The sequence below is a fragment of the Schistocerca cancellata genome, chromosome 1, assembly GCF_023864275.1.
Source record: "Schistocerca cancellata isolate TAMUIC-IGC-003103 chromosome 1, iqSchCanc2.1, whole genome shotgun sequence".
NCBI classification, from domain to species: domain Eukaryota; kingdom Metazoa; phylum Arthropoda; class Insecta; order Orthoptera; family Acrididae; genus Schistocerca; species Schistocerca cancellata.
Window position 1 is genome coordinate 679,232,472 of NC_064626.1, and position 27,207 is coordinate 679,259,678.

At 45.5% G+C, this 27,207-nt stretch overlaps 1 protein-coding gene across 1 annotated transcript; it reads left to right on the forward strand.

Annotated features, from left to right (window-relative positions):
* Nucleotides 1-2,538: 2,538 nt before the first annotated feature.
* Nucleotides 2,539-11,904, forward strand: LOC126093799 (facilitated trehalose transporter Tret1-like). The gene is made up of 2 exons (XM_049908751.1): nucleotides 2,539-3,432; nucleotides 11,560-11,904. The coding sequence occupies exons 1-2, from the start codon at nucleotides 2,539-2,541 to the stop codon at nucleotides 11,899-11,901; spliced, it is 1,236 nt and encodes a 411-aa protein (XP_049764708.1). The 3' UTR covers nucleotides 11,902-11,904.
* The last annotated feature ends 15,303 nt before the right edge of the window (nucleotides 11,905-27,207 follow it).

The following is a 27,207-nucleotide window of genomic DNA, read 5'->3' on the forward strand; positions in this document are numbered from 1 at the left end:
CGTACGTCTGGTTAAGGTTAACCATTAATACGCGCTCATCTGGAGATAGATTGGGTCGAAGTTGAACGAAGGGTAGCGGTTTGAAGGGCAGAGAAAAAAAAGTGCCAAGGGAAAAAAATCTCTGTGATAGTTAGGTCGGTTGGTAAAAGTAGTAGCAGATGTCTTGCTGCCTGCGAAAGGTCATGCAAGGATAGGCTTTGTTAGTAGTGGGTATCATGCATGTCGACACCTTTGACGTTGTGCGGTGGTGTTGCTCGGCGGCTGCCGCTGGGTGCCGGTGTTAAACTCTCGATCAGCGTCAGCAACCTGCAATAGTTAGGTTTATCATCGTTTTTGTGTCCGATAGGTCATATATCGGATTCACAGTGTAGGGTAACGTTGGCGATTTGTTTGTGCGACAGTGGGCGAGCTCGTCGGTTTCCCTGCTGTGGCGTGTTGGTCGGCTCTAATGGCAGATGGTAACTTCCAGTCAACGTTGCTGATGTGCAGGGGCTTGCCGACGTTTTTCGCTTGTTGGTGTTTGTTAGCTTGCCATAGGCGGTTATGCCCTAGCTAGTAGTGTCTTTGGCCTTTTATGCTTCCACCTATAGTATAAGCGGCCAAAGACACTACTAGCTAGGGCATAACCACCTATGACAAGCTAACATACACCAACAAGCGACAAAACGTCGGCAAGCCCCTGCATATCAGCAACGTTAACTGGAAATTACCAACTGCCATTAGAGGATGGTTCTGTGACGTTTCACATATTGTGGCTTGGATGCACTCTTTCAGGTTAACGAGCACATTAAGCGGAAAGTTTATTTCAACATTCTCGCTGTATATGTGTTCAACATTTTGTAGACGAATATGCTGCGTACACACACCCAAATCCCAAGGTGACAACAGCCGTGTTGTCAGAGATGCACGCATACGTTTTTAGTTTAACAAACACTCATTCACTCTCTCGCACCTTGACATAGCCGCTGAAAGGCTCTTAGTCTCATAGAAAAGGTTACAGGCCATTTAAATAATAGCGGGCGAAACTCAGCAACCAATATCGCCGCAGTTTCATAGTTCTATGAGAACTTATCATCAACGAGTGGCTTCAGCTTGAAACGGTATAGCACAAGAAACTTGCGGACTCTTGTTTCTCGCTGAATTGAGGACATTACCTAAGACAAGAAGGGGTGTTGCGCCCCATTAACATTATATCTTCTTGGATGCGAGTGACTACTTTTTTTCGGTATGCTTGTTATGGTAACTTTTCTCTAAGAAATAGTTATTGATCTTCCCAAGCGCCACTCGCGAATGGAATAGGGAAAGGGGGGAGAGGAGCAGTTAATCATAGCAGAAGGACCCTCTATCACACACCCTCCGGTAGATCGCGGAGTATTGATCTACATGTAGATAAGAGGGTGTTCGGAAATTCTCGTTAGTAACTTCCAGGGCTTGTAAAAGGAGAGCCGCGTGGGGTTAGCCGAGCGGTCTTAGGCGCTGCAGTCATGAACTGTGCGGCTGGTCCCGGCGGAGGTTCGAGTCCTCCCTCGGGCATGGGTGTGTGTGTTCGTCCTTAGGATAATTTAGGTTAAGTAGTGTGTAAGCTTAGGGACTGATGACCTTAGCAGTTAAGTCCCATAAGATTTCACACACATTTGAACTTTTTGTTTGTAAAAGGAGAGTGAGTAGGTAATATTTTGAATAGGAATTCATGATCGGAAACATACCGTTTCCGAGCTACTTGCGTTTGAAAACATCTTTCAAGGTAGGTATGCAACAGGATAGTCATGGGGGTGGGTGCTGACGTCGGATCGGCTGATGTCATTTGATTTCTGTCCTACCCCTCTGACCTGGATCGAAGCTCATTCACGTCTCTATCAGTGATGGACCAATATGGTTGAGTGCACGTTTGCTTAAGACGTCGATATGATCCTTCTGTCTGCCAAAGCTCACGGTACTGGAAGCGCGGTTCTTCACCTTTATCAAGGTCGTTATCCGCGATGTCTGACTCCATTGCATACACTTATCGCTACAAATACGCAATGGCTTCGAGAGAGGAATACCTTCACCGTCAACAGGCGTGACTGTGCTCCTCCAAGGAGACGCTGCACACCCGAATTGGAAGAGGCCGAACTGCATCACGTATCCTTTCTGTTTATTTGATTATTAATATACGGAATTGTAAAACAAGTGATGTACTGGGTCACGCCAAATAAATTAGTTGTAAAAGTGGTCGCGTTACCAATATGTTCTCAAACGGCTGTAACATGGGAACGGTACGTTTTCGGACATGGGTTCCAGTTGAAAATATTATCTACTCAGCCTCCTATAGAAGTCCTAGAAGTCTGTAACGGGAATTTCCAAGCACACTGTATTTAGTCCCACGTGCAACTGATATCGTATTTTTACGTCTTCCTTGCAGCGTCGCTGAGTTACGCGGCCTACGGCACGTTCATGACCTGGCCTTCAACAACGCTCCCTATTCTTCAAGGCGAAGGCTCACCGATTCCACTCACGGCTGACGAGGGCTCTTGGCTCGCATCCATCAACTCGCTGACGATGCTGGTTGGAGTTTTCGGCGCCGGATACTCGGTTGACATCATTGGACGGAAGAAGTTGGTGCTAGCCAGCGCAGTGCCGTTGTTGGCCTGGTGGCTGATGGTCGCCTTCTCCGATTCCTACGGCATGTTGCTCGCAGCTCGGGCCATCGGGAGCATCGGTGGTGGCCTTATTAGCACAGTGATGCCCTTGTACTTGTGCGAGGTAGCCGACCCTGATATACGAGGGGTGCTTGTGGCCATCCACCTAGTACTGATGCAAATGGGAACATTGTTCATTTACTGCATAGGGCCCTACTTGCCCATTCCGGTGGTCGCTGGTATCTGCGCTTCTGTCCCTGTCATATTCTTCATAGCCTTTATATGGATGCCGGAGTCACCATACTTCCTTCTCAGCCAGCACAGAGAAAAAGACGCGAAGCGGATCCTTCTTCGGCTGAAGGGAAAACTGAGTCCTGAGGACCTCGACTCGGAACTTACTGTGATGCACGAAACTATACGCCAGAAGAATGAGAGCAAAGGAAAACTGAGAGACTTGTTCACGGTGCCAGTGCATCGTAGAACACTGTTCATAATGACCGGCTTCATCCTGCTTCAGGCGTCTAGCGGAGCAATAGCAATATTGACTTACACGACGTCTATATTCGAGGAAAGTGGGAGCAACCTTGATCCAAACGTATCTTCCATCATCCTGGCATCAGTTCTGCTCGTCACTAGCGTTGGCGCGTCGTTCATCATAGACCGCTTCGGCCGGCGGACACTCGCTATGGCGTCTCTGATGATATGCAGCGCCTGCCTGACAGCCGAGGGGGCCTACTTCTACGTCAACGAGGTCTATGGTGATGTTAACTCAGCATTCGATTGGCTGCCGCTCGCCGCGTTGATGGGTTTTCAGGTACCGTAATTAAAATTTTCACCGTATTTCCATTATCTGTATTTTTAGAGCTTCAATGCCCCTCTCTCCTCCCCCAACTAATCTCTTCCTACCTCCTGTTTATTATTTAATTCGTGCATAAAACACAAAGGAACATGAATGTATTACTATTCAAACGATTCTGGGTTTTAGACATCCGTCAACGTTTTCATAGTTTCTTACGCTCTGCTCTTAAGTATGGAGAACATCACCAGATGTTCCACAGTTTTTTTTAGAGTCGTCGCCAAGGCAGACTGCTGTTTATGCCTTGAGTATAACATGCCACTACAAAGAGGAAGATTTTTTGGACACGTTCTCACATGTTCAAGAAATATTCTTCATTATAGGTCGGTCACACAGTTATTGTTTCCTAATACAGTTAAAAATCATTCTGCTCCTAGTCCTGCTGCTCATTAATATCTGCGCGATATCTCAAGAGGTTTACAGCAACCGGTGAAGATCCCTGTCCTTTCATATTCACTGCAGATACATAGACTACACATGTATAATCTGTCAAAATTTCATAAGTTTCAGGACTGATAATAATTAAAGTAATGAACCTTTTATGTGGCAATATCCATCAGATGTACCACTTCATCTTCATTAGTCGTTAAAATATGTTTGGCGAGACATTCTACACACAATGTCGCATAACATTTTTATATACTGCGTTGTACAATTCCTTGAAAGATGTGTTACAGGCTGTTAACTAGCCGCTAAATCAGATGCTGAGTTCCTCTGTACCCACAAACATACTTCGTAAGCCATCGTACGGTGCGTGGTGAACGACTTGGTGCGGATCCCAAACATTCGAGCAGTACTCGAGAACGGGTGGCGCTTGAGCTCTAAGGCGGTCTCCTTTACAAATGAACCACATTTTCCTAAAATTCTCCCAATAAACAAAACCAACAATTCCCTATTACAATCCTAACATGCCCGCTCCATTCATATCACTTTGCAATCTTACGCCAAGATATTTAATCGCCGTGACTGTGTCGAACAGCACACAACTAATGCTGTACTCGATCATTACGGCTTTGTCTTTCCTACTCATCCGCATTAACTTAGATGTTTCTACATTCAGAGATAGCTGTCATTCATCGCACCAACTACAAATTTTGTTTAAGTCATCTTGTATCCTCCTATAGTAATTCCACGACGGCACGTTCCCGTACACGACAGTGTCATAAGAAAATAGGCACATATTGAAGTTCACCCAGTCCGCCAGACAATTTATGTATGTAGAAAATAACAGCGAAACTATCACACTTTTCTGGATCTGATGAACACTCACCTTCAACGGGTTCTGTTACTTGAGGATCTTCAAGCCACTCAGAAGTGGCCAAAAGTATCCGGACACCCCCCCCCCCAAAAAAACATAAGTTTTTTATATTAGGTGCATTGTGCTGCCACCTACTGCCAGGTACTCCATATCAGCGACCTCAGTAGTCATTAGACACGTGAGAGTACAAAATTGGGCGCTTCGCGGAACTCACGGACTTTGAACGTGGTCAAGTGCTTGGGTGTCACTTGTGTCATACGTCTGTACGAAATATTTCTACACTCCGAAACATCCCTAAGTCCACTGTTTCCGATGTGATAGTGAAGTTGAAACGTGAAGGGACACACACAGCACAAAAGCATACAGGCCGACCTCGTCTGTTGACTGTCAAGAGACCGCCGACAATTGAAGAGGGACGTAACGTGCAATAGGTAGACATCTATCGAGACCATCACACAGGAATTCCAAACTGCATCAGGATCCACTGCAAGTACTATGACAGTTAGGCGGGAGGTGAGAAAACTTGGATTTCATAGTCGAGCGGCTGCTCATAAGCCAAACATCACGCCGGTAAATGCCAAACGACGCCTCACTTGGTGTAAGGAGCGTAAATATTGGACGACTGAACAGTGGAAAAAAGTCGTGTGGAGTGACGAATCACGGTACACAATGTGGTGATCAAATGGCAGGGTGTGGGTATAGCGAATGCCCGGTGAACGTAATCTGCCAGGCCTACATTGATATTTTAAGGACCTTCTTGCTTCCCACTGTTGAAGAGCAATTCGGGGATGGCGATTGAATCTTTTAACACTATCGAACACTTGTTCATAATGCATGGTCTGTGGCGGAGTGGTTACATGACAATAACATCCCTGTAATGGACTCACCTGTACAGAGTCCTGACCTGAATCCTATAGAACACATTTGGGATATTTTGGAACGCCGACTTCGTGCCAGGCCTCACCGGCCGACCACGACACCTCACCTCAGTGCAGCACTCCGTGAGGAACAAACTTCCATTCCCCAGGAAACCTCCCAGCACCTGATTGTACGTATGCCTGCGAGAGTGGGAGCTGTCATCAAGGTCAAGGGTGGGCCAACACTTGGTTCAAGAATCATGAAAGAAGGTTGTATACATGGAAGAACCCTGGAGATAGTAAAAGGTTTCAGATAGATTATATAATGGTAAGACAGAGATTTAGGAACCAGATTTTAAATTGTAAGACATTTCCAGGGGCAGATGTGGACTCTGACCACAATCTATAGTTTATGAACTGTAGATTAAAACTGAAGAAACTACAAAAAGGTGGTAATTTAAGGAGATGGGACCTGGATAACCTGAAAGAACCAGAGGTTGTACAGAGTTTCAGGGAGAGCGCAAGGGAACAATCGACAGGAATGGGGGAAAGAAATACAGTAGAAGAAGAATGGGTAGCTTTGAGGAATGAAATAATGAAGGCAGCAGAGGATCAAATAGGTAAAAAGACGAGGGCTAGTAGAAATCCTTGAGTAACAGAAGAGACACTGAATTTAATTGATGAAAGGAGAAAATACAAAAATGCAGTAAGTGAAGCAGGCAAAAAGGAATACAAACGTCTCAAAAATGAGATCGACAGGAAGTGCAAAATGGCTAAGCAGGGATGGATAGAGGACAAATGTATGGATGTAGAGGCTTATCTCATGAGGGGTAAGATAGATACTGCCCACAGGAAAATTAAAGAGACCCTTGGAGAAAAGAGAACCACTTGCATGAATATCAAGAGCTCAGATGGAAACCCAGTTCTAAGCAAAGAAGGGAAAGCTGAAAGGTGGAAGGCGTATATAGAGGGTCTAAACAGGAGCGATGTTCTTGAGGACAATATTATGGAAATGGAAGAGGAGGTAGATGAAAATGAAATGGGAGATATGATACTGCGTGAAGAGTTTGACAGAGCACTAAAAGACCTAAGTCGAAACAAGGCCCCGGGAGTAGACAACATTCCATTACAACTACTGACAGCCTTGGGAGCGCCAGGCCTCACAACACTCTACCATCTTGTGAGCAAGATGTATGAGACAGGCGAAATTCCCTCAGACTTCAAGAAGAATATAATAATTCCAATCCCAAAGAAAGCAGGTGTTGACAGATGTGAAAATTACCGAACTATCAGTTTAATAAGTCACAGCTGCAAAATACTAAAGCGAATTCTTCACAGACGAATGGAAAAACTGGTAGAAGCTGATCTCGGGGAAGATCAGTTTTGATTCCGTAGAAATTTTGGAACACGTGAGGCAATACTGACCCTAAGACTTATCTTAGAAGAAAGATTAAGGAAAGGCAAACCTACGTTTCTAGCATTTGTAGACTTAGAGAAAGCTTTTGACAATGTTGACTGGAATACTGTCATTCAAATTCTAAAGGTAGCAGGGGTAAAATACAAGGAGCGAAAGGCTGTTTACTATTTGTACAGAAACCAGATGGCAGTTATAAGAGTCGAGGCACATGAAAGGGAAGCAGTGGTTGGGAAGGGAGTGAGACAGGGTTGTAGCCTCTCCCCGATGCTATTCAATATGTATATTGAGCAAGCAGTAAAGGAAACAAAAGAAAAGTTCGGAGTAGGTATTAAAATCCATGGAGAAGAAATAAAAACTTCGAGGTTTGCCGATGACATTGTAATTCTGTCAGAGACAGCAAATTACTTGGAAGTGCAGTTGAACGGAATGGACAGTGTCTTGAAAGGAGGGTATAAGATGAACACCAACAAAAGCAAAACGAGGATAATGGAATGTTGTCGAATAAAATCTGGTGATTCTGAGGGAATTAGATTAGGAAATGAGACACTTAAAGTAGTAAAAGAGTTTTGCTATTCGGGGAGCAAAATAACTGATGATGGTCGAAGTAGAGAGGATATAAAATGTAGACTGGCAATGGCAAGGAAAGCGTTTCTGAAGAAGAGAAATTTGTTAACATCGAGTATTGATTTAAGTGGCAGGAAGTCGTTTCTGAAAGTATTTGTACGGAGTGTAGCCATGTATGGAAGTGAAACATGGACGATAAATAGTTTGGACAAGAAGAGAATAGAAGCTTCCGAAATGTGGTGCTACAGAAGAATGCTGAAGATTAGATGGGTAGATCACATAACTAATGAGGAGGTATTGAATAGAATTGGGGAGAAGAGGAGTTTGTGGCACAACTTGACAAAAAGAAGGGATCGGTTGGTAGGACATGTTCTGAGGCATCAAGGGATCACCAATTTAGTATTGGAGGTCAGCGTGGAGGGTAAAAACTGTTGATGGAGACCAAGAGATGAATACATTAAGTACACTCCTGGAAATGGAAAAAAGAACACATTGACACCGGTGTGTCAGACCCACCATACTTGCTCCGGACACTGCGAGAGGGCTGTACAAGCAATGATGACACGCACGGCACAGCGGACACACCACGAACCGCGGTGTTGGCCGTCGAATGGCGCTAGCTACGCAGCATTTGTGCACCGCCGCCGTCAGTGTCAGCCAGTTTGCCGTGGCATACGGAGCTCCATCGCAGTCTTTAACACTGGTAGCATGCCGCGATAGCGTGGACGTGAACCGTATGTGCAGTTGACGGACTTTGAGCGAGGGCGTATAGTGGGCATGCGGGAGGCCGGGTAGACGTACCGCCGAATTGCTCAACACGTGGGGCGTGAGGTCTCCACAGTACATCGATGTTGTCGCCAGTGGTCGGCGGAAGGTGCACGTGCCCATCGACCTGGGACCGGACCGCAGCGACGCACGGATGCACGCCAAGACCGTAGGGTCCTACGCAGTGCCGTAGGGGACCGCACCGCCACTTCCCAGCAAATTAGGGACACTGTTGCTCCTGGGGTATCGGCGAGGACCATTCGCAACCGTCTCCATGAAGCTGGGCTACGGTCCCGCACACCGTTAGGCCGTCTTCCGCTCACGCCCCAACATCGTGCAGCCCGCCTCTAGTGGTGTCGCGACAGGCGTGAATGGAGGGACGAATGGAGACGTGTCGTCTTCAGCGATGAGAGTCGCTTCTGCCTTGGTGCCAATGATGGTCGTATGCGTGTTTGGCGCCGTGCAGGTGAGCGCCACAATCAGGACTGCATACGACCGAGGCACACAGGGCCAACACCCGGCATCATGGTGTGGGGAGCGATCTCCTACACTGGCCGTACACCACTGGTGATCGTCGAGGGGACACTGAATAGTGCACGGTACATCCAAACCGTCATCGAACCCATCGTTCTACCATTCCTAGACCGGCAAGGGAACTTGCTGTTCCAACAGGACAATGCACGTCCGCCTGTATCCCGTGCCACCCAACGTGCTCTAGAAGGTGTAAGTCAACTACCCTGGCCAGCAAGATCTCCGGATCTGCCCCCCATTGAGCATGTTTGGGACTGGATGAAGCGTCGTCTCACGCGGTCTGCACGTCCAGCACGAACGCTGGTCCAACTGAGGCGCCAGGTGGAAATGGCATGGCAAGCCGTTCCACAGGACTACATCCAGCATCTCTACGATCGTCTCCATGGGAGAATAGCAGCCTGCATTGCTGCGAAAGGTGGATATACACTGTACTAGTGCCGACATTGTGCATGCTCTGTTGCCTGTGTCTATGTGCCTGTGGTTCTGTCAGTGTGATCATGTGATGTATCTGACCCCAGGAATGTGTCAATAAAGTTTCCCCTTCCTGGGACAATGAATTCACGGTGTTCTTATTTCAATTTCCAGGAGTGTAGATTCAGAAGGATGTAGGCTTCTGTAGGTACTGGGAGATGAAGAAGCTTGCACAGGATAGAGTAGCATGGGGAGCTGCATCAAACCAGTCTCATGACTGAAGACCACAACAACAACAACAACACCATATTGAATTCCAGCATTACCGGTGGATGGGGCCACGAACTTGTAAGTCATTTTCAGCCAGGTGCCCGGATACTTTTGATCACATAGTGTATCTGGGAGCCTAAACCACATGCTCGCACCTTTGTTAAAAGTGTGCAGTCGAACACCGTGCCAAATTATTTTCGGAAATCTAAGAATATGGAATCCTCCTGTTCCCTTCATGCACAGTTCACAGGATATCATGTGAAAAAGGGACAAATAAGTTTCGCACGAGCGATGCTTTCTAAAACCGTCTTGATTCGTGTACAAAGGATTATCTGTCTCAAGGAAATTTGGAATACTAAGTTCTGTCAGACTCTCTGAGAAATAATGTTTACCTGTGCTAATATGACAGTAACGTTTATCCCCTAAATAACAGCCCATTTATAACGTGTTACACAGTCATTAACAGACAAGTGTTACTTGGATATTCGTGTGTAAGTAGGCAAGTCTAGTGACATGTCTTTAACCTCCTACGGTACATCACAAGGCCTTCTGAGTTGCATTTCACAATAACAGTCATCACTATAATAGGTCTCTAGAAATATCCCTCCTTGACTCTTGTCACACAAATAAAATCTTTTTATCTCTTCCATTAACGCTTAAATATTGTGTACAGAAGATTCGAACAGTGTGTATGTACGATTTAGCTAACACATACTCTCCATTTCTTATCCTCACTCCTTATCTTCTGTCGCAGAATGCCCTGTGCCAGTCTCTAACTTCCAGCGCTAATCTACTCTGTTATGCCCATAGCCAGTCTCGAACTTCAAGCGCTAATCTACTCTTTCGAATAGTTCTAAACTTTTCTTTCACTACCCCGAATACAAATGAAGACTTCTGAATCCCAGACTCTCATTCCAATTTGTATATCTCCCGCTTATATAGCACTCGATACATAGCCCAGTACTAAGCTGGTTCCGTATTTGTTGCTCGTTTTCTATTTCTGCCTCCAGTGTAAGGTGTCAGCTAATATTAGTTGCCACTGTGTGTGTTTGTGTGTAAACTGAAGGTGAATGGGGAAAAAGGAAAGGGAAAGGAAAGGACTACTGATAGCTCCATCGGGACTTTATGCGGTATCAGTGGCGATGAGTGAAAATGTGTACCGGACCGGAAATCGAACCCAGAATCTCCTGCTTACCAAGCAGTAGCGTTTAGCACTGCTTCACCAGTACATAGTGCTTATCATACTTGCGCGGACTATCTTGGCACGCCTGTCGGCTAGCCCACATTCCGCCCTAGCGAAACTTACCTGCAGTCCCCATCCATGTCCCCCACGCTCGCTACTTTGATATTCCCGCAGGAAGTCGGACATAATTGCGTATCCGCTATGAAGGTGATGGATTCATTGCCCATCGTGCAATATATGTAAAGTAGAGATTTGCAATATGGAGACGGGATGGACAACAAACAGTGGAAAATGGGCAGCTGAAATGAGAATCCGTACTCGCACACACACACACACACACACACACACACACACACACACACACACAGACACACACTCACACACGAGCGTGTGTGTGTTAGTGTGTTGGTGTGTGAGTACAGATTCTCATTTCTACACGAGTGTGTGTGTGTGCGTGTATGTGTGCGAGTACAGATTCTCATTTCTAGCTGCCTATTTCCACTGTTTGTTGCCCATCCTGTCTCCATATTGCAAATCTCTACTCTACATTATCTCCTCAACAACCCGTTTTTATATACTTGTTGGTCTATATCTTCTTCTAAGGTGCCCATATCAAAGTAGCCTTTTGCGTCAATTGTGTCTATTGTACTCTTTTACATTACCTTTTCCTCCATATTTCCTCATTTCTTATGTGATCCAATCTTGATATTCCACCACTCTCCCCTTTTGCTTCTATAAAACACTACATTTGGGCTACTTTTGTACAGAGCTGTCTGGCTGTTTAGAACACTGTATCTTCCCGGTTTACCAGGCCGTAATTCTGTTGCAGGTATCCTTTGGTCTTGGTGCAGGACCGGTGATGTCTCCGCTGATTGGGGAAATATACCACGTGTCTGTGAAAGGTGCCGCTGCGTCCATCAACACGACAGTGATAGCGCTGTACGGCTTCTTCCTGAAGAAGATGTTCCAGGTGGTGTCGGACAACGTGGGCGCCTACTGGTCGTTCTGGGGCTTCGCCGTGCTGTGTGTATGCGCCACCGCCTACGTCTACTTCCTCCTGCCCGAAACCAAGGGCAAGACATTTGCGCAGATCAATGAGGAACTGGACGCCCGCTTCGGGAAACACCATCCAGAATCCGCCAGTGACACGAAATACGCGGATCCAAAGTGAGGAGATAAGAAAGACAAATTGTATGAATTGTTTGCACGCCGCCCAATATTCGTGATGTTTTCTTGACATCGAGTGATGCTTTCCATTCTGTGAATGGACTTGCATATGTAACTGTCGTACATTGCATGTTGCTTAGATCTGAAAGAAATAAAGCTTATTTCACATAGCCAAATGTTTTAAAGTGATCGGTGTGTCAAAATATTAATTTATACCAATACCTCGAAGACTTTGTTATTGGCTTTTCAAAAACTGTAGGGCTGTCTTTCCAAGCAAGGAAAAGATGAAAATATATTTGTGGAACGATCTTGACGCAATTAATACAGATGTATAAATGTCTTTTCATTTACGTTTGCATGGCTATCCTTGGAGATGATTACATCTTACAAGTAGGCATTTTTTCTTGACGTCATCGCTTTCTGTCAGAAAAATAAAGAATAATGTCGGGAGTAAGACAGTGTTCGCCATGTTGTTTACACTAAGGTGACAAAGGTCATGCGATAGCCATAAGCGCATATACTGATGGCGGTAGTAGGAAGGAAAGAAGATTGAGTTAAACGTCCCGTCGACATCGAGGTCATTACAGACGAAGCACAACCTCCGACTGTGTCAAGGATGGGGAAGGAAAACAGCCGTGCCACTGCAAGGGAACCATCCCAGCATTTGCCTGGAGTGATTTAGGGAATTCACGGAAAGTCTAAATCTGGATGGGCCGATTGCGAGTCCAGTGTGCTAACCACTGCGCCACATCGTTCGGTGATGGCAGAAATATCGTGCACAAAAACTATAAAAGGACAGTGCGCTGGTAGCGCCGTCATTTGTACTCAGGAGATCAGTGTGAAAGGACTTGTAACGTCCCCCTTCCCTTCTATTGACAATATTAGAAAGATATGACCGTGTAAGCATGTGCCTAAACAATTGGAATAAAATTTTGAAAAGGCTATCGTTCCGAAGATTCAAAATAAAGTCGATAAATGAGGGAGAGGATAACAACAAGATGCCTTCTAGGACAACTTATTCCGCCTACTTAATTACTGTAAAATTTAGTACGGTTGTTCGAAAGGTTTGTGCTACCATTCATGTACTGTGCCAACGAGAAGCTGTACCACGTGGATCGGAACAGAATAATAAGAGTTGCTGAAATAATTATAGCTCAAAGAAATACGGTCGCCAGCCCAATTGGGCAATATTTCTGTTCGGTAGGTGAATTAATGAGCCGAACAGTCAATGTCGAGAATTACTCAAACACGTGCGGCAACAGAGGGCTGCACGCACGTTAGCAAAAACAATTGAAACATTTACGTAGTAAAGCGAGAAAGAAAATAGTTTGCACTCGAAATATCATTAATAATAGAGCTGAAATTTTGAAAACATGCAAGATAACACTTAGATTAATGGTTACTTACTGTTGTAAATGACAATGGCGCTACCTCACAATAACGTCTACTATTTTCATATGAATTCTGAAAATGGCAAAAAAATAATTAAAAGAAACTCTATTGACTTCTGAACAGGGAAGTAGAAATTGATAATTACTGTATCAAAAGGTAATTATTATTCTTTAGCACGACTGCAAGTCAAAATGTGAACCAGAACTTTACAAACAACAAATTACAATAATCACTGATATTAGCACTCACTAATTAATTCTAGTTAGTGCTTTTGTTCATAGTGCCAGGAATCATTTTAATTTGATTAGTTGATTTATAATTTGTGACAATTAGATCGCCTCAGATTAAAGTTAAAATTTAAAGTTAGTGAGACTGAAATTACTGAATGCTTCAAGTTCAAATCTTTAATCTAACTGGATCATTTAGTTCATAAGCAAAATTAACTGGCACTGCAATTTTCATTTTTCATAAAAGGTACTCGGATTATTGTAACAATAGGACAGGACAGGAACCTACTTGGTGAATGATTTTAGGAGAATCACTGGTAAACAGTTTTCATTAAACTATGGTAATTATTCACTCGCAAAACACCACAAAGCTGAGTAACGCCGTTACAAAACTAGTTGACAATAAGCTGTGATGCAGCAATCTTACTTCAGTCCATTCTCGCCGTGACGAAGTTGCTGACGACGATACTCCTGCTGGCTCCTTTCCATGGTAATTAGTGAGCACGGGAGTTATTGGCAATGATATTGGCGTGGCGGGTTCTTGATGTTGCTGCACCCAATATTTCCACCGGCCACGCTCATCAGTTGCCACGTGCCCCTAAACAATCACTCCTCCAGTACAGTGCATGCCATCCATGCGTCCGAACTTCACCAAGTCTCACATCAGAGTTCTCTCTCTGTGTAGCGCGCGCTCCGACGTAACATCCTCCCACGTCCAGAGACGCCGCTACTCCAACGATATTTATTCGTTGACAAAAACCTAACGTTTCCCTAACATACTCTCAGCGATTACTCAGCGATATTTACATAATATACATAATTGATTATACAGCAAAATATACAAATTAATTCACACATCGTGTACATATAAATTTACATAAAGATAAAAGCAAGTATATATGCAATAATAAATGGTCAAAGAGCACATCGGCATGAAAGTGTTACTGATTATGGCCGCACGATGAGAATTAACAGATTCTGAACATGGAATGATGATGGCAGCTGGACGCATGGGACATTCCATTTCGGAAAACGTTAAGGAATTCAGTACTCCGCGATCCACAGTAGCAAGAATGTGCCAAGAATACCACAGACAACACAGTGGTCGAGGTCCTTCACTTAACGACCGAGAGCAGCGGTGTTTGTGTAGGGTTGTCAGTGCTAGCGGACAAGCAACACTGCCAACACTGAGTGACATAACCGCAGAAACCAGTGTGAGACGTACGACGAACGTGTCTTATAGGACAGTGTGGCAGAATTTGACGTTAATGGGCTATGACAGCAGACGACAGACGCGAGTGCCTTTGTTAACAGTATGACATCATCTGCAGCGCCTCTCCTGGGCTCGGGACGATATCGGTTGGACCCTAGACGACTGGAAAACCATTGCCTGATCAGATAAGTTACGATTTCCGTTGGTTAGAGCTAATGTGACACAGGCCCCACGAAGCTGTGGACCCAGGTTGTCGACGAGGCACTGCGCAAGCTGGTGGTGGCTCCATAGTGGTGTGGGCTATGTTTATATGGAATGGACTGAGTCCTCTGGTCCAACCGAACCGATCATTGACTCAAAAAGATCATGTGCTGCTACTGGGAGACAATTTGCACTGATGAACTTCATGTTCTCAAATAGCGATATCACCGGACCACAGTCGTAGGTGCTTGGTTTCCAAAACAGTCCGAGTGATTGATATGGCCACCCATTTCGCCCGACATGAATTTCATGGAACAATTACGTGAAATAATCTGGAGGTCAGTTCGTGTACAAAATCCTGCACTGGCTACACTTCCGCAATTGTGGACCGCTGTAAAGGCGTATTGATTCAGTATTTCTGCAGGGTACTTCCAACGACTTGTTCATGCCCCGTCGAGTTGCTGCACTGCGCCAAGAAAAAGGAAGTTCGACAGGATTTTAGTGGGTATCCCATGACTTTTGTCACCTCAGTGCGACACCAACGTAATCTGGATGCGTAGCACACATACAGAGACGCCTGAATAGTCGGATCTGTCAGGCTAATCCAAAACTCTTCATGTGACTGATTTGGTACACCGCTGAAGACGGAACAAGAGTAGTTTCCGTTTGTTACTTACCAACAAATGTTATTCGAGTTATTGCAGATTATTATAATCAGTATGAATAATAAGAGGAGAGAAGTAAGTGTCACTCGGACATATGTCACTCGGACATACTTTACTGAATAGACACAATGTGTTTGCTTAAATGTACTCTCTTATCTGTGACACTGCTATACGTCGTTTGGCTGTAAGTGGCAGCACCATCTCCAAATCGACCAGGTGACTCTAGGTGACTGCTTTTTGCCCATTCCCCAACATTCACTCTCCTCTTATCTGGCCGCAAAGAGATGATCAGCTGTTACGGTTCTTATCCCAGTGCACTACCACACCTACACGGACTGCCACAGTTTTCGTAACCCAGGCTGCCTGAATAAAAGGAGCTTGCCCCAGCTAGTGGGCCAGATAAATCACTGATAGGCTATCGGAATTTCGTTAGTTATTCTACCCAGTACTAGACCGTGTGAAGGCATGGACTGCGATCCCACTTTCAGGGAGCCACTGATTTTAATGGATACTGGGGAAAATTGGTAGAAATCGTATCACAAATAAAAGATTTAGGAACTAGCTTAGAACAACGAGCCGGCCGCGGTGAACGATCGGTTCTAGGCGCTTCAGTCCGGAACCGCGCGACTGCAACGGTCGCAGGTTCGAATCCTGCCTCGGGCATGGATGTGTGTGATGTCCTTAGGTTAGTTAGGTTTAAGTAGTTCTAAGTTCTAGGGGACTGATGACCACAGATGTGAAGTCCCATAGTGCTCAGAGCCATTTGAACCATTTTTGAACAGAACAACGTACCCTTAGCCGAGGGCAGACCCAACTGACAGAGATGGATTCACAGAATGACATATAGAGACAGCATTCACCTGTAGCTACGTAAGATGAACTGAGAACACCTTGGAGCGAGAATCGTGAACGACGGGAACTAGGTTTTGGTAACAACAGTGACGGGTGGCACAATTCGGTGAACCTTATCGCGTGGCTGGCGCTGCTGCTCTCCAGTAGCATCGCGAAATTCACGATCGCTAAACGACCGAAACAGCGATCCAATCCGAGCACCATCATTAGACTGTGCCCGAAGTCACGAACCGTTAAGCTTTACCGTCTCATGGCAGAGCGTACCTCTATACAGTAGGCGGTCGCGGGCGAGACGGCAGCTAGTGGACCTTCCAAGAAGAGGTTCCAAAATGGAGCTGGAGCGGTTATGCTCAGGGCTTTCCTTAGCTGCTCGCTACGTCATATAGTCCGTTCACCATAAGAATAATGATGTAAACATTGCACTATGTATTCTTCTGCGTTTGCTGGAACCTCACTGGATTTCCGTTTCACATGGGTCTGCAGCCAAGTTGTCTCGCGTACTGTCAAGTACAATAACAGGACTACGTTTCGGGCTGTGCGTTACGCGCACATGGACTTAGCGATTATACGGTGCAATAGCTTTACCGGCGCTTTTAGTTTGGACAGCACTGGCCGGTCAGCTGGTGCAACTAGCCTGCAGTGACGTGGCCAATAGCAGTTCACATGTAAAAAACAGACGAGCAGAGGAGCAATACAGCTTCGAATGTCATTTAATTTTTAAGCTGAATGAAATAATACACTGAAAATCTCCCACAATACTCTCCTTAGACGACTAGACGAAAAGCGCAACATGTTATCGCTCATCGCTAATATACTATTGTATTTAAAAACAAGAATGGTGAAAATTCCTGACTTAACCACAGGGTAATTTTTCTGCGTAAAGCTGTGTGTAACATAAGGCAGTATTGAAAGATTTCTCCGTATAGTTAAATATTGAAGCCACGAAGGCATTTCTTACAGTCAGTCGTCTGGTAATCTCTTAGCTCCTTCCTTATCCGAATCCGAGAAATACATTTCAGTTCTGGAAGTGTCACCTGCTACGGTGTTAACGAGCCTGTCAACAACAGAATCTACGAAGCTAACCAGTATTTTCTCTTCTGTTTTTATAACGAGCCGTTCTGTATCCCGCCGTCCGCCCCCGGTAGCAGATTTGTCAGTGTGACAGAATGTCAGTCCTAAGGGCTCGCGTTCGATTCCCGCCTGGGTCGGAAATTTTTCTCTGCTCAGGAATTGGGTGTTGTGTTATCCTAATCAACGTTATCTCATCCCCGTCGACGCGCAAGTTGCCGAAATGGCGTCAAATACACTCCTGGAAATTGAAATAAGAACACCGTGAATTCATTGTCCCAGGAAGGGGAAACTTTAGTGACACATTCCTGGGGTCAGATACATCACATGATCACACTGACAGAACCACAGGCACATAGACACAGGCAACAGAGCATGCACAATGTCGGCACTAGTACAGTGTATATCCACCTTTCGCAGCAATGCAGGCTGCTATTCTCCCATGGAGACGATCGTAGAGATGCTGGATGTAGTCCTGTGGAACGGCTTGCCATGCCATTTCCACCTGGCGCCTCAGTTGGACCAGCGTTCGTGCTGGACGTGCAGACCGCGTGAGACGACGCTTCATCCAGTCCCAAACATGCTCAATGGGGGACAGATCCGGAGATCTTGCTGGCCAGGGTAGTTGACTTACACCTTCTAGAGCACGTTGGGTGGCACGGGATACATGCGGACGTGCATTGTCCTGTTGGAACAGCAAGTTCCATTGCGGGTCTAGGAATGGTAGAACGATGGGTTCGATGACGGTTTGGATGTACTGTGCACTATTCAGTGTCCCCTCGACGATCACCAGTGGTGTACGGCCAGTGTAGGAGATCGCTCCCCACACCATGATGCCGGGTGTTGGCCCTGTGTGCCTCGGTCGTATGCAGTCCTGATTGTGGCGCTCACCTGCACGGCGCCAAACACGCATACGACCATCATTGGCACCAAGGCAGAAGCGACTCTCATCGCTGAAGACGACACGTCTCCATTCGTCCCTCCATTCACGCCTGTCGCGACACCACTGGAGGCGGGCTGCACGATGTTGGGGCGTGAGCGGAAGACGGCCTAATGGTGTGCGGGACCGTAGCCCAGCTTCATGGAGACGGTTGCGAATGGTCCTCGCCGATACCCCAGGAGCAACAGTGTCCCTAATTTGCTGGGAAGTGGCGGTGCGGTCCCCTACGGCACTGCGTAGGATCCTACGGTCTTGGCGTGCATCCGTGCGTCGCTGCGGTCCGGTCCCAGGTCGACGGGCACGTGCACCTTCCGCCGACCACTGGCGACAACATCGATGTACTGTGGAGACCTCACGCCCCACGTGTTGAGCAATTCGGCGGTACGTCCACCCGGCCTCCCGCATGCCCACTATACGCCCTCGCTCAAAGTCCGTCAACTGCACATACGGTTCACGTCCACGCTGTTGCGGCATGCTACCAGTGTTAAAGACTGCGATGGAGCTCCGTATGCCACGGCAAACTGGCTGACACTGACGGCGGCGGTGCTCAAATGCTGCGCAGCTAGCGCCATTCGACGGCCAACACCGCGGTTCCTGGTGTGTCCGCTGTGCCGTGCGTGTGATCATTGCTTGTACAGCCCTCTCGCAGTGTCCGGAGCAAGTATGGTGGGTCTGACACACCGGTGTCAATGTGTTCTTTTTTCCATTTCCAGGAGTGTAGATAGACTTGCACCCGGCGAACGGTCTACTCGACGGGAGGCCCTAGTCACACGACATTTACATTTATATCCTGCCAGCGTTCGACAGTGACGTGTGAAAAAGCTGCGTGCGTTAGTTCCAGTACGTCTGGTAGCTTACTTCTAGGGCCAAATCCCGCAGCTTGGCTCCAAGTCAGTTCTGCTGTGTTCATATTGTAATGGTACAGCAGAAAATGTAAAACTGCAGCATTTGTATGATGTGTCCGATGCTGTGAAAATGATTGTTTTTCATGTTTCTGAGAGACTTATCTACCTCTGTGGTATAAAACGATGGACACAGTCCAAATAAAGAGGATTTGGTTTTTCATTTTTCCCTCTAAAATAAAATTGTTATTTTTTCTTATTTTAAACAACTTTTATGAACAGTCTTTCGTAAAACATCGATAATTAAGAATTTGTATTTGAAATAGAAACAGGAATTTCGTGTCCAATTGCAATTAGAAACAGGAAGACGTGCATTAGTCATAAAAAATGTTGATGAGTTTTATAACTACGAGATGTAGGTATTTGAGACTGAACGACAAAAAAAGTGAAGTTCGGGAGGTTTGAACCTACGCACGAATATAATTACGCTAACGACTGCGCCACACGTTGAATGTTGATTTCATTTCCAACTACAGTGTATATAACGGTGGGAATACAACGCTGGGAATACAACGCTGGGAAAACTTCAAAGCCGATTATCTCCTAACTTCATGAAAAACATAAAGAACAGCCTTTTTCTCGGCACTTTTAACCGTGTTCCACGCGCGTGTTTCACTACGGAACAGAAAGCAGCCTCAGCAGTTTTCATACTGCGCATTAACAGCGCGACCATCAGGGCACAACGCTGCAGAGGCTGTGACTGTACACGATTTTTGAAATAAAAACTACGTAGCCAAAGTGTGATTGAGAAAAATGTTGATGGCTTTTAATACATTTGAATATCCTAAAGTTTCATTTAACATAACTTCGTCATAAGATGTCTAATGCATAAGTAGGACCTTCTTCCAAGAGTGTAACAACACCGGTGTACGTGTGCTGCGGCTTCCGTCCAATCATCGTGTTTGTGTTTGCTTACATCAGGTTTACTCTTATGATGAACGGATTATAGTGTCTCTACGGCTGAAAAAAGTACAGTAGTACCGGTGGGACTTGCCGGTAGTCAAGTGGGCCATACACTTGGCCGCTTCCTTTTCACCTCAGAAGTTTCCCTACCTGGTGCAGCCTCGGCCGTTGGGAGAGCGGGATGTTGTGTGTTCGTGCGTTAGTCAAGACGAAGATTACATTCTGTTTAAACTAGAATCTTTTTAACGTCCGCCGCCATTATGAACAATTTATTAATTCCTCTCAAAATGACGGCAGCCGTCATCTGTTTACAGATCTCGGTTTCTCTGCGTGCAGGGAATTATTATTATAAAGTTTCTTCGTTTCTGTAGTTGTTAGATATTTTAATTCGCGGTTGAATCTTTAGATACTTCGAAATAAAACTGATATGCAGGTTAGGGTTAGAGTAGCAGTTTGTTCCTCGTCAAAAGGGTCCCGAATCTGCCACCTGATTTCATATTCATTAATTACTCTCGACTCATCCTTTGTTTCCGACCTTGCGCGGCGCCCACGCGCTCGGTACTGCACGTGGCGTTCTTGGGAGGGTTCGTAACACATTGTGTTACATTGAACCAGATTACAAGACCACAGCGCACCTGATCTTCTCATCTCTGCCGTGCGTAATTTTTCCACTACAGTTCATTGCCACCAGCGCGCAGGTGTGCTCTGCTCTTGTAATGAGCCCACTTCTGTCACTTGGGCTCTGCTCGTGATGAGTAGCTCGGTGCTTCCTAGTCATCCCTCTGTAGTATGAGACAATCAATCTTACATCGACGCCAGAGATTCTCCTTTACACGAGTTTGAATTTATTTACGAGATCCGTCTTGTAGGTTCTGGACCAGTGAGAATGTTTGCCTGTTTATGGTCGTTTAGGAAATGAATTGGTGCCAATACTATAGGTCTCGATTTTATGGCGATGTCTCTTCCTATTTACATTGCATTCAGCAACTCTATGGCTACTTGCCCCCCCCCCTCCTCCCCACCCACCCCCCCACCCCACCCCTAGTGAAGCGTGGACCTTGCCGTTGGTGGGGACGCTTGCTTGCCTCAGCGATACAGATAGCCGTACCGTAGGTGCAACCACAACGGAGGGGTATTTGCTGAGAGGACAGACAAACGTACTAACGTGTGGTTCCTGGGGGCAGCAGCCTTTTCAGTAGTAGCATGGGCAACAGTCTGGATGATTGATCTGGCCTTGTAACACTAACCAAAACGGCCTTACTGTGACGGTACTGCGAACGGCTTAAAGCAAGGGGAAACTGCAGCCGTAATTTTTCCCGAGGGCATGCAGCTTTACTGTATGGTTAAATGATGGTGGCGTCCTCTTGGGTAAAATATTCCGGAGGTAAAATAGTCCCCCATTCGGATCTGCGGGCAGAGGACTACTCAGGAGGGCATCGTTATCAGGAGAAAGAAAACTGGCGTCCTACGGATCGGGGCGTGGAATGTCAGATCCCTTAATAGGGCAGGTGGGTTATAAAATTTAAAAAGGGAAATGGATAGGTTAAAGTTAGATATAGTGGGGACTAGTGTAGTTCGGTGGCAGGAGGAAGAAGACTTCTGGTCTGATGAAAACAGAGTTATAAATACAAAATCAAGTGGGTGTAATGCTGGAGTGGGTTTAACTTTGTTCAAGATTCATGAAATAAGACTGTATACAAGGAAGAGGCCTGGAGATACTGGAAGGCGTCATGGTAAGAAAGAGATTTAGGAACCAGGTTTAAAATTGTAAGACATTTCTAGGGGCAGATGTGGACTCTGACCACAATCTATTGCTTATGAACTGTAGGTTAAAACTAAAGAAACTGCAATAAGGTGAGAATTTAAGGAGATGGGACGTGGATAAACTAACAGAACCAAAGGTTGTAGAGAGTTTCAGGGAGACCATAAGGGAACGATTGACAGGAATGGGGAAAGAAATACAGTAGAAGAAGAATGGGTAGCTTTGAGGGATGACATGGTCAAGGCAGCAGAGGATCAAGTAGGTAAAAAGGCGAGGGCTAGTAGAAATCCTTCGGTAACAGAAGATATATTGAATTTAATTGATGAAAGGAGAAAATATAAAAATGCAGTAAATGAAGCAGGCAAAAAGGAATACAAACGTCTCAAAAATGAGATCGACAGTAAGTGCAAAATGGTAAGCAGGGATGGCTAAAGAACAAATGTAAGGATGTAAAGGCTTATCTCACTAGGGGTAAGATAGATACTGCCTACAGGAAAATTAAAGATATCTTTAGAGAAAAGAGAACCACTTGTATGAATACCAAGAGCTCAGATGGAAAGCCAGTTCTAACCAAAGAGAGAAAGCAGAAAGGTGGAAGGACTATATACAGGGTCTATACAAGGGCGATGTTCATGAGAACAATATTATAGAAATGAAAGAGAATGTAGATGAAGATGAAATAGGAGACGTGATATTGCGTGAAGAGTTTGACAGAGCACTGAAGGACCTAAGTCGAAACAAGGCCCCGGGAGTAGACAACATTCCATTAGAACTACTGACGGCCTTGGGAGAATCAGCTCTACCATCTGGTGAGCAAGATGAATGAGACAGGCGAAATTCCCACAGACTTCAAGAAGAATATAAAAATCCCAATCCCAAAGAAAGCAGGTGTTGACCGATATGAAAATTACCGAACTACCAGTTTAATAAGTCACGGTTGTCAAATACTAACGCGAATTTTTTACAGACGAATGGAAAAACTGGTAGAAGCTGACCTCGGGGAAGATCAGTTTGGATTCCGTAGAAATGTTGGAACACGTGAGGCAATACTGACCCTAAGACTTATCTTAGAAAATACATTAAGGAAAGGCAAACCTACGTTTCTGCATTTGTAGAAAGCTTTTGACAATGTTGACTGGAATACTCTGTTTCAAATTCTGAAGGTGGCAGGGGTAAAATATAGGGAGCAAAACGCTATTTACAACTTGTACAGAAACCAGATGGCAGTTATAAGAGTCGAGGCACATGAAAGGGAAGCAGTGGTTGGGAAGGGAGTGAGACAGGGTTGTAGCCTCTCCCCGATGTTATTCAATCTGTATATTGAGCAAGCAATAAAGGAAACAAAAGAGATATTTGGAGTAGGTATTAAAATCCATGGAGAATAAATAAAAACTACGAGGTTCGACGATTACATTGTAATTCTGTCTGAGACAGCAAAGGACTTGGAAGAGCAGTTGAACGGAATGGACAGTGTCTTGAAAGGAGGATATAAGATGAACATCAACAAAAGCAAAACGAGGATAATGGAATGTAGTCGAATTAAATCAGGTGATGCTGAGGGAATCAGATTAGGAAATAAGACACTTAAAGTAGTAGAGGAGTTTTGCTATTTGGGGAGCAAAATAACTGATGATGGTCGAATTAGAGAGGATATAATATGTAGATTGGCAATGGCAAGGAAAGCGTTTCTGAAGAAGAAAAACTTGTTAACATCGAGTATATACTTAAGTGTCAGGAAGTCTTTTCTGAAAGTATTTGTATGGAGTGTAGCCATGTATGGAAGTGAAACACGGACGATAATTAGTTTAGACAAGAAGGAATAGAAGCTTTCGAAATGTGGTGCTGCAGGAGAATGCCGAAGATTGTATGGATAGATCATATAACTATGGAGGCGGTATTAAATAGAATTGGGGAGATGAGAAATTTGTGGCACAACTTGACTAGAAGAAGGGTTCGGTTGGTAGGACGTGTTCTGAGGCATCAAGGCATCACCAATTTAGTATTGGAGGGCAGGGTGGAGGGTATAAATCGTAGAGGGAGACCAAGAGATGAATACTCTAAGCAGATTCAGAAGTATGTAGGTTGCAGTAGGTACTGGGAGATGAAGAAGCTTGCACAGGATAGAGTAGAGTGGAGAGCTGCATGAAACCAGTCTCTGGACTGCAGACCACAACAACAACAAAAGACTACTTGACAACGTACAAACACCTTTCTCAAGCGTTTGTGGAACGTATCATCTACTTTCACTATTCTATCCACCAAGTAACCTGTGTGGGTATAAACTTGCACTTGTTCCCTAAAGTACAGACTAGTTATGTAGCTGAATGCGCTGAATCGTATGGAATAGGCCTGATAATTGCTTGTTTCCTGGTTGAAACCTGGCTGCGTTATCGGAATAAATGGTGAAAAGAAAGCTCCTCACCACTGCCGTCATAATCTCTGCCGGTGGTAAATCCATAACGCTACTCCGAAGCCAGTGCCTCTAATTGCGAACGGTCATATGGGATGAAATTTGCCGAATGATACTGGAACTTAAATCTCTTCGTGGTCGAGATTATGAATTACCTTACATGGGAAAAATATGGAGACTTTTGCTAGGTTGTCCTTCTTGTAAAATCTAATGTCCTTCTCACAATTCCTCAAGCGTAGTGCTTAAGTTTTATATGTGCTTATATAATTAACAGAAGTGATGGTGTCCGTCAAGGATAACTAGATGTTCTTTTGTGGGGAAAAACGCGGCTCGTGCAGTCGGTCACAAAACTGAACCTCGTCATTAGAAATGGTAGAGTTATATCGTGCGATTCTAGATAATTTATTGACACTGATGATTCAGAAGCAAATTAGTTCTCTTGAACTCACTTAATCCAGTATGTTAGACTATTTCGCCCCTCCAAAGCTGTCAAACTACTGGTCCATCTAACCTTGTCGTTTGTACTCGTAGTGAACGAAAGGTATACGTCGTTAAATCACATGCTCACCAGTTTGATATATATTTTGCAGCCGTAAGGGCCCAGTAGGGTTTATAAGTATTACACATGTTCCTGTTCCATCATCTGGCATTGACGTATGTGTCATACAGGCATTCAGTAGTCAAGGTGAACCATATCACCAAATTTTCAACACTGCTCGCGTGAACGAATCTACGGGATTTTGATCTCCCGAACACATTTTACAGTGACTACGTGTAGGATACTGAAGTATTTTAGTCACTCCGTTACAAATGAAACTTTTCCATTTGTTTGAGTTCATTTTATCCATTCAGCTATGATGGTTGAGCTGCTCCACAAAATGATGACCGGCCACGGTGGCCGAACGGTTCTAGGCGCTTCAGTCCGGAACCGCGCGACTGCTGCGGTCGCAGGTTCGAATCCTACCTCGGGCATGGATGCGTGTGATGTCCTTAGGTTAGTTAGGTTTAAGTAGGTCTAAGTTCTAGGGGACTGATGACCTCATATTTTAAGTCCCATAGTGCTCAGAGCCATTTGAACCATTTTTGAACAAAATGATGTTGTTGATAACAAAATTCGTGTCGTGACATAACTTATGAACGAAACTAGAATTCGTCAAGACTGCCAGTAATTCTTATTTATTTACGTTCATGAAAGTGTCCTAAAAAGTAAAATTTGAGTTTATTTTTTATTGGGTAGTAGACCTCTTGGACAATCAGTTCCCAAAGTTTCAATGATGCATCCAAAGTGCCTGAAAAATAATTAAATGTGTGACGCGGCCTTCCTGCTACGCCCACTTTTTGAAGCAACACTTCAATACTAGGTAGATGAACAAAGATTCGATGGATTACTTTCAAGCAAACTTGCACGGGTTACATTTGGAAGGCTGTGATATGTACTCTCTTCTTTTATAGATCATCTGTGTCTGTTCCGTAACTTAATTCACTCATACGGAAACGATGCCCTAAAACCACATTTTCATCTACAGGGGTCGCATTCTGGAAAGCCTCATGACGTCTGAAGAACTGTGCATCCTCAACTCTGGTGCTCCCACTCATTTCTGTACTGCTTCCAGGTCGTCATTGGCTATTGACCTTTCCTTTTGCTCTCCAGCACTCGCGGATTCTGCTCTGTGGGAGGTTGCTGCTGACCTCCATTCTAGTGACCACTTCCCCCTTTGGATTCGCCTCCTGGATGATGCTGTGGCATTACCAGTGCCGCCCCGGTGGCACCTCTGCAGAGCTGACTGGACACTTTTCAGCCAACTGGCTGTTTTGGAACACCGCGCCAGCCTCCACGAATGGGTAGACCATGTTATGGCCGTGATCTCCCATGCTGCTGGATTGTCAATCCCACGGTCATCCGGTCATCCCGAGAGGCGTCCTGTCCCTTGGTGGACCACTGAGTGCCGCTCAGCCATCCGAGCCCGTCGTGCAGCTCTGCGCCGCTTCAAGTGCCGTCCCTCAGCTGACAATCTTGCGGCCTTTCGGGTGGCAAGGGCCAAAGCGCGGCGAGTGATTAAAGAGAGCAAACGACGGTCATGGCAATCGTTCTTGAACTCCATCTCCCACTCCACTAGTTCTACGAAAGTATGGGAAGCCATCAGGAGGATTTCCGGGAAACTCAGCCAACTACCTGTCACGGCATTGCTGCATCAAGGATGTCTCCTCACGGCGCCGAGAGACATTGCCCAGACACTGGCCATGCATTTTGCGGAATCTACCGCCACTATTAACTGTGATCCAGATTTCTGCCGCTACCGCACTGCCATCGAGAGGGGTCACTTGGACTTCCGGTCTCCAAATTCTGAACCCTACAACTGCCCCTTCAAGATGTGGGAACTGGATTTGGCGCTGTCTGTGGCTCATGATACTGCGCCTTGTCATGATCAAATCCGGTACAGCATGCTGCAGCACTTGTTGCTGCCATCCAAGGAAGTTCTCCTGAATTGTTTTAATATGATATGGTTATCCGGCATGTACCCTGACACATGGAGGGAGGCGATTTTGATTCCCCTCCTCAAACCGGGGAAGGACCGAACGCATCCTAGTAGTTATCGAAGTATTGCTTTGACGAGCTGTGTCGGGACGCATGGTCAACCGTCGCCTGATTTGGCTGCTCGAGACCAGGCAGCTCCTTAGCCCCTCTCAGTGTGGCTTTCGGAGATGTCGTTCCACTATAGACAACTTGACCCTGCTTGAGGCGGCCATCCAGCAGGCCTTCCTTCGTAACCAGCA

Excerpts from the sequence above, each read along its gene's own strand:
- LOC126093799 (XM_049908751.1), top strand. The coding sequence starts at position 2,539 with ATGCTGGTTGGAGTTTTCGGCGCCGGATACTCGGTTGACATCATTGGA. Across the intron at positions 3,433-11,559 it reads CCGCGTTGATGGGTTTTCAG|GTATCCTTTGGTCTTGGTGC; the intron begins GTACCGTAATTA and ends ATTCTGTTGCAG.